The sequence below is a fragment of the Sturnira hondurensis genome, unplaced genomic scaffold (genome assembly GCF_014824575.4).
Source record: "Sturnira hondurensis isolate 20B ecotype Veracruz unplaced genomic scaffold, ASM1482457v3 Scaffold0021214, whole genome shotgun sequence".
NCBI classification, from domain to species: domain Eukaryota; kingdom Metazoa; phylum Chordata; class Mammalia; order Chiroptera; family Phyllostomidae; genus Sturnira; species Sturnira hondurensis.
Window position 1 is genome coordinate 1,333,518 of NW_028093845.1, and position 15,454 is coordinate 1,348,971.

A 15,454-nucleotide genomic window follows, 5' to 3' on the forward strand; every position below is an offset into this window, starting at 1 on the left:
CAGGGAGAGGAGGCCAAAACTCTACGAGTTGAAGTCAGAAGTGGGTGCTGCCTTCTGACAAGTGCCCACGCGGGGTTAATCCCCGATGCCCCTCCCAATCCACAGCGCAGAGCCAGCCCATCCAATCACTCTCTGCCTTCTTTAAACGTCCTCGCCTCCGCGGGGTTCAAGACTCCTGGGTATTTCGGAAATCTTAGAAATCATGTGTGTTGTCTTCTCAGAGCAATGCAGGTGTGGACAATAGTGGGTTAACATCCCTCACCTAAGTAGCCTCTGTTCCCTCTGTACGCATCCCTTGCCCTTCCTCTGGCCCCTCGCCCATCCGCTAAAACCCGCCCTCTGCCGCGCAGGCGCTCCCCTCCCTAGCACTGTCACGTCCTTCTCTAGCAAAGGCCCGCCCCTCCACCGCCGTTTACTCGCCCACCGGTTGGAGGGGGCGTCGCTCCCAGGGGCCAACCAATGGGATGGCGGCCGGCTCAGTGAGTACGGATAAGTAGGTCGTGGTGCTGGCCTTACGCAGATCACATGCCATGTGGCGTTGCAGCGGGCAAGTACCAGTCGTGTTGCGGCGGCTGAACTGCCGGTGAGACGCGGATGGGAGGGAGGCGAGGAGGTGGAGAAGAGGGGCAGCAAGGTGGTGGGAAGCAGGCAGGAGGCCGACGCGAGCCTGGCGGCGGGGAAGGGGCGGGTGGCTTCAGGGGCTTGTCCGGGCAGGTGATGTTGCACCACAGCCTTCTGCTCTGGGGATTTGCTCATCCTTATACTTCGTCTGGGACTTCTGTACCCGGAGACCCCTCATCTGGGGCTGCTGTATTCTGAGATCCCTTGCTTAGGGCTCAAGGACTCCGAGATCCTGCCTCTCGGGGCTTACGTATCCTGAGACCTTGCACCTGGGGCTTCTGTATCCCGGGACCCTTTGCATGGGGCTCTCGTACCCTGAAGCCCCTCTTCTGGGGCTCCCGTATCTCGAGACTCCTCTTCTTTGGCTCTCACGCCCCAAGACCCCTCTTTTGGGGTCCCTAACATCGAGACCACTTTCCCGGGGCTTTAGTGCCCTGAGACCCCTCACCGGGGAATCCTGCACTTTTAGGCCTCTCTCCTGGGGCTCCCTTCTAGACTTCTAGACACCTCGACTGGCTGGGGCTCTTGTACCTCGAGGCTTCTTACTGTGGGGACCATTACCCCTAGACCTCTCATCTGGGGGTCCTAGACTCTAAGATCCTGAAAACCGTTTCAGGATCTGGGTGACAGATCCTCTTAGCCCCTCCTGATGAGAGTACAGCCCCCTCCAATGGCCTCCCTTGCCCCGCCCCAAACAAAGGGAGTTCTTGTTCAGGAACCAGGGTTAGGGTCATGCAGTGAGATAAGTCGTGGAGTAAAGCAAGGCCAGGCCCATGGAGCTGTCCTGTGACCTCCTTTCTCTCTGGGACATCAGAGTGGGATTGTCAAGGCTTTGGAAGTGGAGGTTGTCATTGATGTGGCTTTTAATACGTGTGATAAAAGTAACTGGCAGTTTATGGGTCCCATTAATATGTTTGCCTCTTTTTTTTTGTGGGTGGAGAGTCCTTAAGAGACCTGAGGCTTCCACAGGAAGTACTTGAATTTAAGTGCTATGTGTTTATAAAATTGTAGCCTCCAGGATTTGAACATTTTAAAATGACCCTACTTATGGGAAAAGATTACATTTAGTTTTCAACTGTGAATGAGTGTCATGCCCTATGAGTTTGTAAGTGTAACATTGTACTTATTTTAAAAACCTAAGTTTTGTTGCATGCGAATTCACAAAACTTTGTTAATTTATGGTGCTGTTAGCCTAGAAAGGGAGTGTGTCAGGGTGCCCTCGTGGTGTTGGGACATTGTTCATCTGTGTAGTCAGTTACCAGAAAGTGGTGTGGGGGAGGAGCCCTTGTTGCCCCTGACCGTTCATACACATAGCTGTTCATACATGTGGCGGTTTTGCTTTTCATGGGTTCTTTTTAAAAAAAATATATTTTATTGATTATGCTTTCACAGTTGTCCTATTCCCCCCCCTTATTCCCCTCTGCCCTGCACCCTCCCACCAGTATTCCCCCCCACCTTGCCCACGTCCATGGGTCGTACATATGAGTTCTTTGGCTTCTCCATTTCCTACACTATTCTTAATCTCCCCTTGTTTATTTTCTACCTATCATTTATGCTTCTTATTCCCTGTACCTTTTCCCCTTTCTCCCCCCTCCACCTCCCTAGTGATAACCCTCTCATGGTTAGGTTCTTGATAATAAGTAACTTCTTAAAATATCCCACAGTTCTAGAGTTTGCTTAATCAGTAAGGAAAATGTTGGTTGATTATAGCAGTCTTCATAGTATTGCCTGTTTCTTTTCTGTACGTATATTTTTGTGAGACACGTTAATGTAGAAAATCCTATGAAATATGTGATACAGCTGAAAGAAATTTTATTTAAAAATAACTCGTATCACCATTACACAGTTTAAGATTACCCCAATTGGTCATAATATTCCTTACCTCTTAGATGTAATCTCTCTCCTGGCTTACAGAACTTACCTCCTTGCTTTCCTTTATAGTTTTTCCATCTATATACATGCCCACAAAACAGTGCTACCTGTTTGGAATAACACTGTTTATCATTTGTATCCTTTATTAATTTATTCACTTATTTTTTGCTTCAGCATTACTTTACCCACATCTTTGCTACATGTAGTTGTAGTCCCTTTATTCTTATGGCTGAGTGTATTGGCTGAATAGTGTCTATTAATGGACTGAGGAATGGTACCCACCTTGTGTATGTGTGCCGGTGCTCCAGTACTGGTTTCCAGGACATTTATAGGTTTCCCCTGTGGTCCTAGAACATTCCCGTGAAACCTTTCCTAAGCCAAAATGGCATAAAGCAAAAAGCAATTTTTTAGCAGTCCCAAACTCCCAAAATAACCTATCAAATCATACCAGTTAATGCATAAAGCCCAAAATAGCACTAACATATAGTAAAAGCCAGAAGGCACAGGATAAGTTGAGGTACAGTGTAGTTGCTCACAGACCCAGCACAGAGCTTGAGCGGCTTGGTGCTGAGATGCTGAGTGTGGCTCCCCAGGAAGGAGCTTGGTGGAGCCACTCTCCCTGCTCTGCGGGCGCACGCTGCCTCTGTATTGGCTCCCGAGAAACAAATGCAGGATGCTGTTACTGATTTTAGCCTTAGAAAAATGAAAGTCCCTTTGAGATTTCTTTTGGTTGGTGACACAGATGGTAATGTAGGTGTCGCCTAAAGTGAAGTAGCAGAAGGTGGATTTTGAAAAGCATGGGATTACCCGTACGTCAGGGTGAGTGAACTGCCGTCCAAGGAATGCCAAATGCCAAATGCTGTTCCACAGTCACTGTTCCAGTTTTCACTCCCTGTAGCAGTACAAGAGTTTCTGGTAATCCTCGACTTCTTCATTTTCACCACTTATTAGGTGTATAATGGGACTTCACTGTACTGTGAGTTTATTGAGATACTGTGATGGGAAAAAACATTTTGACATGAGTTTTTTAAATACAACTAAGGGAAATTGGTGTCATAATTGTACTATAGTGATTTATGAACCTGTACCAATAAAGGTCTTCAGTGTTTAGTTATTAGTTCACGCTATGAATCTTAAGCTCAGTTGAGATAAAAGGTCACCCAAATTGAAAAAACTTTTCTAGAAATTCGTTTTCTGGAATGTCATTGGAAGATGAGAGGGTTTAATTGGAATTATCGCTATTACATGGCAGTATTTTTATTATGTTGCTGAACTACGTGAGCTGAATGTCCTGCAAATCCTGTAAGTTTGATGACTTTCTGTAACTGCAGCAGTGCCGACGGCAGATCATGGAGGTGGGGAAGCACCAAAGCGTGTGAGAGGGCACTGCGGCACACGGTCGGAGAGAAGATCCACGGATTCACCGTGAGCCAGGTAAGGTCTGTGCTGACTTCTTCAGTGAGAGACTGTGGGGACCTTTGGAGTGGAAGCAAATCAAACTCAGTAGTGTTTCTGCACCCTGACACCTGACCGTCCACAATGAGTGTGATGCTTAGAGACTCTGGATGCCCCACACCCGTTCAGGTCGGGTTTTACCGTCAAATGAGTGTGCTGCAAACTTAGCAAAAACTTTCTGGTTTTGAGCCATTTGGGCTTCCTAATTATGGAAAGAGAGTATGGTCCTATATTTACTTAAGTTTTTGTTAAAATGGATTTTAGTTTTGTTCTTGTCTTGCTTAAACTTTCACATTTTTTTTCTTTAATGCAATACAATAATTGAGAAACCTACACTCCCATAATTGCCTGGCTGTTGGCCTCCTGCTGTGCTTGACGTGCTGACACGTGTGGAGCCAAGCAGCTCACACTCTGGAGGACCCCTGCTGTCAGAGTACAGGAACAGCGTGAGGAGCTTCATGGCGGGAGTGCAGGGGGAGCAAAAGGAAGAAGGAGGAGAGGGTAGCTGCTCCTTGGCAGGGTAGGGAAGGTTCCTGGAGAAGGAGGTGTTAGAGAGAAGTTAAGTTCAGAAGGAGAGTCACCATCTCTCTCCAACACAAGGCAGGCAGAGCGGGGCACTGCTTCAAGGCAGGGGCCCAGAACAGCGGGTTGTGACGGGGTGACCCCCAAGGGGATGAGGATCTCTGATACAATATGGTAATGAGTGCCTTATTAGGAAGAGTGGATTCTTTTACTTTTCAAGGGTTTTTCCTCCGTTTTATTGAGAAATAGTTGACATCTAACACTGTATAAGTTTAAGGCATACAGCATGATGGTTTGATTTGCATGTACTGTGAAATCATTGTAACAACAGGTTCAGCTAATGCCTATCTTCTGTTATTCAAGTTTTATGGGAACTATGATAAACCGTGATCATCTTTGAGAAAGAGTTACCATGAAAGTTGTAACGAGGCAGACATCTCGCTGTAGTAGTGATTTTAACACATTGATCATCTCTTGGGAAGTGTAATAAGTTCGGAGATACAAGTAATCTAATAGCTGTAAATTACAGCTCAGCACTGAGGCGGACCCTGGCCTGCAGGACCCGTGTGTGTTGTGGCTGCTGGAGAACAAATACACACAGACTACAGAAGTCCTGTGGAGAAAAAGGGACCACATGGCCACTCTCTGAGAGAGAGAGGGCCAGAGCCCCCCAGTCCCTGTCTGGACTGGCTTTTATTGCTTCTCTGGGTACTTTACATGGAGGGTAGTCCTCGTACTATGCACAGGTTCACTGCTGGAGACTGCCTTTTACAGAAAACAAAGGAAAGAATATTGCTAATTACTTCAAAGAGAAGGATGTTGCAGACCAAGGGGAAAAGTGGTTGAACTAGTCACATTCCATACTTGAGAGGTTTAGCACAGATTTTAGGAAGTTACTGCCTCAATGCAGGGTGATGGAGTTTTAGCAAAAGCAACTCTCACACCGGCCTAGACACAATACAGGCCTGATTCCCCATGGGAAAACCTCTCTGAGGGTGTGGTCCTGTGTGCCGCTCTCTCCCCACTGGTTTTCCACGTGAGTGCTGAGCTATATTTCCATGCTAGCGGTTCCCTCCACAGCACTCCTCCCCCCATTTCTAAGCTCTGCCCTCCCAGTAACTTGCTGTAGTCAGTGTGGACAAGCCACTTCCATGGCCTCTGAAAAGTGGGGATGATAGCAGTGTGATGGTCACTGTGACACGGTGGCAGTGGGTGTTGTGATTGAAAGGAAAAGGCCCTGGTACAGTTGGGCAAGAGGGCAGCTCCTTCATTACTGCCCTGTGGAGATTTCACGAAGGCTGACGCAGAAAGAGATGGCCGCCTTCAGGGAGGGGGTGTTCCTTTTCAATGTACCGTCCTGGACCTTCTCCCCTGCCCTGTCCCCCACCAGGAACAAGTGACTGGTGATGTTCCCAGCTCAGCGCTGGGAACTTCTCATAAACTAGATCAGGCCAAGCATAGTCCCCAGGCATCCCAGAGGCCCCAAGTTAAGGCCCACTTCACATTTTCCTCTTGGGGATGTTCTTGTGATTGTGCTGGGCTCCTTGGCTTCCCCGAGATAGAAATTGAGAGGAAACGCCAGAGAAATTTCCGGACAGATTTTGTTAAGCTTATGCTCGAGCGCAAGGGAGGCAGCACAGAAGAGAGGAAGGTCCTCTGAACTGGCTCCGGGGGCTGGCGCTGCTTGCTGCTTCGGTAAACTGGGGACAAAGTGGGCTTGCATGAAGAGTCTGGATTTGGGGGGAAAGGGCTGACTTCTAGAATTTTCCAATGAAAACCTCCTCCTTTTATCAGGTTGCATGGCAGCTGTCTCCATGCCTGCACTGTAAGGGCGAACTGCACATTAACGCCACCCTAGCAAGGTTGTGTTCAGGTCCAACCTTGGTCACCTGGGCATGTGCCTCAGGAGTTTAAGCAGGCAGTTAGAAGGGAGGTAAAATCAGCTGCCTTTGAGATATGAGTGGGAAGTGGAGGGATGGGGACGTAGCTGTGGTCAGCTTATCCCCAGTTACTTCTGACCACCTGACTTTAGCTCAGCTTCCTGGCCACCCGGTATATTCTACTCCCGGACCCAGGCCCTGTGCCATCTCGTTCTGACATCCTGAGGGAACACGCTCATTCTTCAGGGCTCTGTTTGGACAGAAGGGGTCTGAGGGAGCTCTGGAAGGGTGGCTCTTGCTCTGAGCCTTGGTGTGAGGACATCTCCCTTATCGGCTGACCATGAACTGTTGAGAAAATGTCTGGCAAATACGAAGCATTCTGAAAGGGGGAGGAGTGTATTGTTGTCCGCATAGCGCTTTCCTCGTTTGTAAGACTCAGGGTTGGGGCCAGGTGGTTCCTGATGTGCCTTCGGCACCCACGTGCCAGTGTTCCGAAATGGACCTACTTTAAGGCAGACCAGCCAGGTCCCTCAGTGGACTTAACGTAACCATTCTGAATGCCTGTCCAGTTGCCTTTAGCCTGATGCTCCTGTTGTTGATTCAGGTAACATCTGTCCCTGAACTGTTCCTGACCGCCGTGAAGCTCAGCCATGACAGCACAGGAGCGAAATATTTGCACCTGGCCCGAGAAGACACGAATAACCTGTTCAGGTGAGCAGGCACCATGCGAGCCCATCCGTGCGCGGTTCTCCTTAGAGCAGGGGTGTCAAACTCATTTTCACCAGGGGCCATGTTAGCCTCTCAGTTGCCCTCAAAGGGCCGAATGTAATTGCAGCTCCTTAACAGTTAAGGAGTAGTTACGTTTACACAGTCCTAAAATTATTTCAGCCCTTTGAAGGCAACTGCGAGGCTGATGTGGCCCCCAGTGAAAATGACTTTCACACCCTTGCCTTAGAACATGGCCGTAGTTTAAAGCAATAGTACTGACACTTCCCTGGAAAGACAGGAAAAGATTAAGTGCATTTACGTTCTCAGGTACGTAAAGTTCATAGTTGCGATCAGTGATTCTATACACTGCAGTTGACAAACATTTCCGTGGGAGATTGCCATGTTACAGTGACAAACTCCAGTGATCCGAGGCGGTGGCACGTTCGGAGGCTGTCGGACGCTGTGAGCTTACACACCCTGTCGTGGCTCTCTTCTGTCCATAGCGTGCAGTTTCGCACCACCCCCATGGACAGCACTGGGGTCCCGCACGTTCTCGAGCACACGGTCCTGTGTGGCTCACAGAAATACCCATGCAGAGACCCCTTCTTCAAAATGTTGAACAGGTCGCTGTCCACCTTTATGAACGCCTTCACAGGTAAGACCAACATTCTGGCCCAAAACTGCAGCTGTGTCTGTTTCTAAGATGAGGGGGGAAGTCAGGCTCTGGAGATGAGAGTAAATATCAATCTCAGTTCTAGTTGAAAGGTGTCAGAAATTTAATCCTTTAGGAAAGCAGTATTGTGATTGGGTTATAAAAACTGGAGTTTTGGGGAAAGGGCATCTGAGGTTTTTCTGGAAAAGGTCAGAACAGTTTTTCTGTGGAACATAGCTGTAAACTTCAGCCTTTGTGGCTTTATGTCATGTTGGTGGTTGTGGTGTTGAGTTTTAGTTTTGGGAAACAGAGTGAATAGGCTGAGGGTGTGCACAGAAATGCTGTTACAAGTGCAGTTAAAGAGCAAATTAAATGGGCGTCCTCACAGACAAGCTGCCGTTCAGGCCTCTGAGGTAGTAATTGGTGCGGGACCATGGTTCCCATGAAAATCTGATTTTTACAACGCTTCCTTTCGTTTGCACTCAGCTAGTGACTATACTATGTACCCGTTTTCCACACAAAACCCCAAGGACTTCCAGAATCTCCTCTCTGTGTATTTGGATGCGGCCTTTTTCCCGTGCTTGCGAGAACTTGATTTCTGGTATGTAATGACTGATTGATTGTAGACTTCAGGATTAGAGGCGCTATCTTCATGTAATTAATTGTTCATCATTGTTTAGGCAGGAGGGCTGGCGACTGGAACACGAGAATCCCCATGACCCGCAGACAGCCTTGGTCTTCAAAGGGGTTGTCTTCAATGAGATGAAAGGAGCATTTGTGAGTTTTTTCCTTTTTATGTTGTGTTAAAATTATCTTACTCTGTAAAATAGTGAAATATAAGTAGGTTTGGAAGGTGGTTGACATTCTGTTGTGTCACTTAATATTCTCCTTGTATGGGATTTATTAAGTTAGCTGGGAGCCAAGCCCCCGGTCATCCTAGAACCCGGTCTCGCAGAGCAGTTCTGTGTGCCGGCGGCCCCGAGTATGGTCTGCTGGGGTCCGTGAGAGAAGGGCGCTTTTCCTGGCACGTCTTTTACTAAGACGTCTTTTCCACCCACACTCCTGCCGAGCTTGCAGTGGGCTTTCCCCAAGGCCATGTTACGTGGTGTGTGATGTCAGCACAGAAGCAGACAAAGAAGCCAGCTGTCTTCTATGAAGCCAGCTGTTAAAGAGATTCATAAAATATGTAAAATATTTTGAGTGTCAATTTTCTCAATATTTTTTGTTATGAAAAGTATTTTTTAAAATATACTGGTTAACATGTAATAATGATGGCTTAAGTTAGTGAACGAATAAGTAGTTTTACAAGTTTTCAGTTTTAATGTCAGATACAGAAAAGTTATACACATACGCCCCAGGATCAAGAAACCCACATCCCCAGAAGCTCTTTGGGGAGCTCACGCATGTTTGGGCGCATGCCGGGTCAGAGGCCAGACAGTTTGAGAACCCCTGTCCTGGGTCTTGTCCTCCCAGCCCCCTGACTTTGGAGCTCCTCCCCACTGCCGGCTGCTCCTGCAACTGGCAGCTGTTTCTCCTCTACAGTCCTCAGTTTGGGCATCATTTCTCTCCAGCACCTTCAAACTCAAGTTAGTGTGACTGTACCTCCCACACAGCTCGTGGGCAGAGTGCGCTTAGGACATCTGTCCTGTGGCCCTCGCCTGTGCATTTGTTCGTCACCCAGTGCATACGGCAATGTGGATGAGCCTCCTCTTCTGAGAGAGCCCGTCCCTGGGGCCTGTGCACAGATCGTGAGTGGACTGAGTGCTTTGTTAAACAGTATCAGTGTGGGTGCCCTTATCTACCATTGGGATAGTTTTACTCACAAGGTGTTACAGGTATATGCTCCCAGAATGGGACTAACTTGCTATGTTGTAATAATGTGTGTTACGTATATGTGTATTTTTTTAACTTGAAGACAGACAACGAGAGGATATATGCACAGCACCTTCAGAACCGACTCCTTCCTGACCACACGTATGGGGTGATCTCTGGTGGTGATCCGTTGTGCATCCCAGACCTCACGTGGGAGCAGCTGAAACAGTTCCATGCTACGCATTATCACCCCAGCAATGCCAGGTGATGTTTTGTTTTTAAAGCTTGGTGGGGGTTTGGTTAGGAGTCGCTTTGTTTGTTTATTCTTATACTAAATAATAAGCTTCTCTCACATTTAGCAAGGAGATGTTTGCTTAAGACCCATGTGACTTTAGACAGGCTCCTTCACGTCATAGATTGCCTGTCTTTACGTGGATGCTCAGTCTGAGAGTCAGTAGCAGTCACCCTTCCCGCCAGCACGGTGGTGACAGCACACCCTGGCGGAGGGCCTGGGCCCCACCCTCACTGGGCAGAGAGACGGCTGCCCCGGAAGCTTTGAGCCCTCAGTCCCAGCGGTGCTCCAAGAATGGCAGCTGCAGGTGTATTAGACCTTGAGTACTTGTGGGTTGGTAAATTGCGTGTCCCAGGAACACTACAAATAAAGCACTAATGTAAAGCCAGTTTGCAGGATTAAGTATAAAAACATTTAAATTTTAATTATGAAAATTTTCAAGTGTACAAAAAATAGAGACTGGAATAATGATTTCTCATATACTATCACATGGATATCTCCTTTACCAACTTAATTTTAAGGAAATTACAGACACGAGGGTTTACCCCCGATATATGGATGTATGACCCTAAAATATAAGGATGTTTTCTTACATAAGATAATACCATTTTTATATTTAAAGAAATAAAAAGACTTACTTAAAGCCCCCTTTCACTTACCCCAAATCAGACTTTCCAGTTGTCCCCGAAATTTGTGGCCTATGTGAGGCCCACAAATTGCCTTTTGTTAGTGTGGCTCTTAAGTGCCCTTTCATGTAGGTCAGTGTCCTGCCTTGTTTTCATAGAAATTGAAGAGAGTAGGCAGCTGTCCTCTGGATTTCGTCACCTTCTGGGGTGCACGATTGCCACCCTGTGGCATTGGTGGACATGTTCCTGTGTTTGCTGAGAGCTGGACTTGGCTCCAAGGACTCGGTTCCCCTCACAGCTGCTGCCTGTGGCGTGCCTGCTGTGTCTGACGTCCCAGGCCTGCCTACTCCAGTGGGGAGGCTGCAGCTGGTTTGCAGGTTCCCGCAGTGATGCCGACCCCTCCCACGTAAAGCTGTTTACTGATAGACATGTTGCCAGGCGGTAACCTGGCACCTTGTGGACATAGAGTTTCTTTTCACCTGTTCGTGGTTCTGACACTAGTGGGTGATTGTTGCTTGGAGCACTTTTTTCAGTAGAGTTAGCAAAGTTTGCTGAAGAACTCCTGTACATGAAGTAGCTGGGCTTCTGTGGAGGCGAGCTTTCCCCACCCACAGGGCTGTGGGCGGCCCCGAGGACAGGGTTCCGTGGGAAAGGCAGGGTGCCTGCTCCCCTTGGCTGTCCAGTTTTGGGGGAACACGGTGGCAGTCGCTCCTCCAATGAAAATATGCTTTTCTTTTTAGCTTTATTTGGTTTGTTTTATTTTTTAATACCACTGTGACCTCATACACTTTTTAAAACTTGTATGTATTGATATATGTATCTGAGATGAGAGAGCAAGTGGATTTTTAAAATTTATTATTTTTTTAATGCTCATGGTGGGCCAACTATGGCCCAGGGGAGCTCCCTCAGGCTTATTCTGTCTTTTGGACGAATTTTAATCTTCAGTAGCTTCTTCATTTTCTGTCCCTCGGCCCCAAATCCAGGCTTCTGCTGCTCCAGATGAGCAGGTGGTCATTTCCCGAGGTGCTCTGTGACTAATGGGGACATGCAGGGACAGGCCAGGGTCTGCACGGCACCAGGGTGCCCACCGCTCCCGGGCGTCGCTTTCTAAACCTTTGAGTGGACATTTTTTAAGGATGCTGAAGATACTCATTCTCAAACTTTTAGCCAAAGCTCAGGCAACATTATATTAGAGAAGATCAACTCTGTCATTGTCACTTTTTTCCCCTGGCTGAAAAAATGTGTTGGTTTCAAAACATGTGTAACCTGAAATTTATAACCTAAAATAGAACTTCATGAGACTCTTTGTCTTTCAGTCTTAGATGGATTATTGTGTCACTGTGGCCAGGGTCAAGGAGCAGCTTAATGTATAATTTATTTGTGTCTTACAGCACCTTCATCATACATTTAAAATAAAGAGAAACTATTGCCAAATTCACATTTAACTAGTTCATTCTATACAACTTGTGTTTGTTTGAACCACCTATCTTGTAAAAAGAGCAAAAGCTTCTGTTTGGTATTTATAGTTAAACTAAGCGAAAAAAAATGTATTCCTGTGAAGTTCATTTCCACTTGGAAGCTGGCTTGTTATCAGCTGCTATATATGCATACCCTCTGCTTATACCAAAAGCCATCTGTATTGATTTCTAATTTTTTAAACTAAAATAGAATAATATATTCTGTCACGTTTTTAGGTTCTTCACTTACGGCAATTTTCCACTAGAACAGCATCTGAAACAAATTCAAGAAGAAGCTCTAAGTAAATTTCAGAAAATTGAGCCAAGCACCGCAGTGCCGTCTCAGAAGCCTTGGGATAAGCCGGTGAGTTCCGGGCAGAGGGTACTCAGTGTTTTACCAACCGGATAATATATGGAGAGGAGGAGACCAGCTGTGTGTTAATAAGAGGATTTTGAAAGTGGTCGTGAGCTCTGCTGTATGTGTAAGGTTTTCTCAAGCCTAAAGATGGTTATTTGTTTGAAAAGAAAGTTAATTTAGTGGAAAGCTTTTCTTGGACCATTTTATTCGTGTAGATAATCTGCACTAGTTTGAACCCATGCATTCATACGCTGGGCCTGCTTCACACATCGCATGGTTTTGCAGAGGGAGTTTCAGATCACCTGCGCCCCCGACTCCCTGGCCGCAAACGCCTCCAAACAAACGACCGTCAGTGTCAGCTTCCTCTTACCAGAGTAAGTGTCCGTGTGACGGTGGGGAAAGGCAGGCGAGCAGGGTGGGAGTGGTTTCTCCAGTCAGGCCTGAGTGGGCAGGTGCTTAGGATTCAGGGTTACAGCAGGTGTTGGATGTCAGCAGAGTTTTGAACATCTGGGCTAGTATGAGGGGAAATCACTCGGATAGCCTAGAAGAACAAGTAACTTACTCCTCACTGCATTTTAAAGCTCACGCCTAGAGAAAAAACTGTCTCAGAACAGCAGGTATTACCATTGGTGGGGTCACCGGTGCCTCTGAGTATGAGCACAGCAATGTGAACACTGCCTCAGAAAAATAGGTGGCCCACACAGCTCCGTGTAATTGTCCGGAGCTGGACACTTGGAGGGGGTGCAGGCAGGAAGGAGCCCTGGCGCGCTGCATCCCCCAGGGCTGTCTGCCCTCAGAAGCTGCATGGCTGGCTGCGGTGCCCCATCTCCTCCCTGCTTCTCTGCTGCGCTGTGTGACAGCACAGTTAGAACTGAAGTCCTCTGTCGGAGTGCTTGGCACTCTCTCCTGTGATAGCATTTGATGTGCCGCTAAACCGACTCTATGGTCTGGGGCTCCCAAAAAAGCCCCAGTGTAGGAGAGCTTTCCAAATTAAACAAAAAACAAAAAACTTTTGCTGATATAACTATTAAAGTAGAGGTTGAAATGCAAGAATTTCTACTGGAACTTCAGCTTCTTTGGAAATAAGTGTCAATGGATTAGTGATTTTAGTGATTTTGAGAACATTTGTAAGGAGCTTTGGTTTCTTTTTTCTTGCACCCCTCGACCGATCCCCTTTAAATGAAGCATCACTGACACGTTTGAAGCCTTCACATTGAACCTTCTGTCTTCACTCTTGATCGGCGGGCCCAACTCCCCCTTCTACAAGGCCCTGATCGAATCTGGACTCGGCACAGACTTTTCTCCGGACGTTGGGTGAGTGTTGTTGTCGATCAGTTGTTCACCATCAGGGGCAGTTCTGACGCTTCACAGTGTCTGGACACATTTTTCCTTGTCACAAGTAGGGAGGGAGGGTTACTGCCATCTGCTGGGTGGGCCAGGGCAGTAGCATGCCTCACATCACACAGTGACGGGGTGGCCCCTTCCTGCCCCGGCACAGAACTGTGCATTAGAGTATAGGGTTTCAGGACAAGTTCCTTATGTCCCCCGCAGGGGGGATTCAGAGAAAGACAGCTCTGTAAAGACCTCAGAATAGCATACTTCTATCTGTTTTAAAAGTCAGGTCATTAAATATTGAAATCTTAAGGTTTTGTAAAACTGAGCAGTTCTCTAGTTTTTAGATTTAATTTGCTATCACTCTGAAGTTTAAGTTATAGTGATGTTGAGAAATGTCAAAAAGATGTGATGTCTGTGTGACCAAGCGTGTCTGAGAAGCAGGCATGTGCGGACGCTGCTTTCCTTGGCTTTGCCTTGGAGGACTTGGGAGTTCAGTGTTCTTAGTTCTGGTCTGCAGCGTATTTGATCTTTAAATGAAGCACATGGTAAGGGAGTGATGGACGCCACACGGACTCCAGTGCATGATCCTCTCTCCTGTTCTAGATACAATGGCCACACGAGGGAGGCCTACTTCAGTGTGGGCCTGCAGGGCATCGCGGAGAAGGACATTCAGACAGTCCGAGACATAGTGGACAGGACGATTGACGATGTCATCACGTACGTATGGCCCTCTGCACCAATTCGCTTGCCTTCTCAGTTCCTGAATACTTTACAGCGAGGGGCCAGGCCTCCTCCACAATAAAATATATATTGTTTGGCCATCTCTACACAATAAAATATTATATTTCTTCACATTTAGTTGTTTAAATATTGTCTCTGCTCCCTTGCTGCAAAAACATGTATTTTAGGACTTCAGTCCTTTTATTACTAAATAATGCATGTATGAATATACCACATTGTTTATCCACTCATCACTTGATAGATACTTGCATTGTGTCCACTATTTTGGAGGCGAGGATGAATAATGCTGCTATAAACATTTATGTACAAGTGTTTGTTTGGAGACGTGTTCTCTTTTCTCTTGGCTAGACAGCCCAGAGTAGAATTTCTGGGCCAGATGGTAGTGCTTTGTAGGAGGGTACCCGCCTCAGAAAAGCCCCCAAAGATTATTTATGAAAGATCGTGGATTTATTCTTGCATGTTTAAACTTCGGTCACCTTCAGAGTAGTCTCCATTTGATGCAGTACACCTATCAAGATGTTTTTTCCACTGCTCAAAACACTTTTTGAGTGTGTCAATTTTGATGCCTTTTAGGGCTTCTGCCATTTTTTGCTTCACCTTTTCCACATCAGCAAAACATTTCCCTTTGAGGACTTGTTTATCTGGGGAAACAAAAAAAGTTGCTTAGGGTGAGATTAGGTGTATAGGGAGGGTGAGGCCCACACCGTTTTTGGTCAAAAACAGGATCGTGCCGTTTTTGGTCAAAACTGGATCGTGCCATTTTTGGTCAAAAACTGCTGAACACTCGATGGGCAAATGCATTGAAAGAGTCTTCAGAAAAATTCGCTGAAGCTGAATGCAGCCTCTCACAAAAACACCAGCTGGTACAGATGGGTTTCTAGAACACTAACCTACCAAAGGAAGCCTGTACTACAAGGGGCCTGTTTTCTAGAAGATAATTCCATTTTCAGGAGGTCCCCGTTTTATTTAACTTTTTGAAGAACTTTCAAGTCAAATTGTTTTGCAAAGCACCTATACCATATTAAACCCCATCCAAAATGTATGAGAACTCCAAATTGTCTAATCTTTAGGACAGTCAAATCTTCACGGATTTAATTTTTTGTTTTTTATCATAGTCATCCTG

The 15,454-nt window shown here is 46.7% G+C and overlaps 1 protein-coding gene across 1 annotated transcript in view; it reads left to right on the plus strand.

The window, feature by feature from the left end:
• Window positions 1-486: 486 nt before the first annotated feature.
• Window positions 487-15,454, plus strand: part of PITRM1 (pitrilysin metallopeptidase 1) — a 34,108-nt gene continuing 19,140 nt past the window's right edge. Inside the window, exons 1-11 of the mRNA XM_037031871.1 lie at window positions 487-583; window positions 3,825-3,927; window positions 6,955-7,061; window positions 7,562-7,713; window positions 8,197-8,311; window positions 8,391-8,487; window positions 9,626-9,786; window positions 12,135-12,261; window positions 12,541-12,629; window positions 13,441-13,569; window positions 14,194-14,307. Of these exons, the coding sequence (XP_036887766.1) occupies window positions 531-583; window positions 3,825-3,927; window positions 6,955-7,061; window positions 7,562-7,713; window positions 8,197-8,311; window positions 8,391-8,487; window positions 9,626-9,786; window positions 12,135-12,261; window positions 12,541-12,629; window positions 13,441-13,569; window positions 14,194-14,307 (1,247 nt within the window). The 5' untranslated portion in view covers window positions 487-530. The remainder of the gene's footprint in view (window positions 584-3,824; window positions 3,928-6,954; window positions 7,062-7,561; window positions 7,714-8,196; window positions 8,312-8,390; window positions 8,488-9,625; window positions 9,787-12,134; window positions 12,262-12,540; window positions 12,630-13,440; window positions 13,570-14,193; window positions 14,308-15,454) is intronic.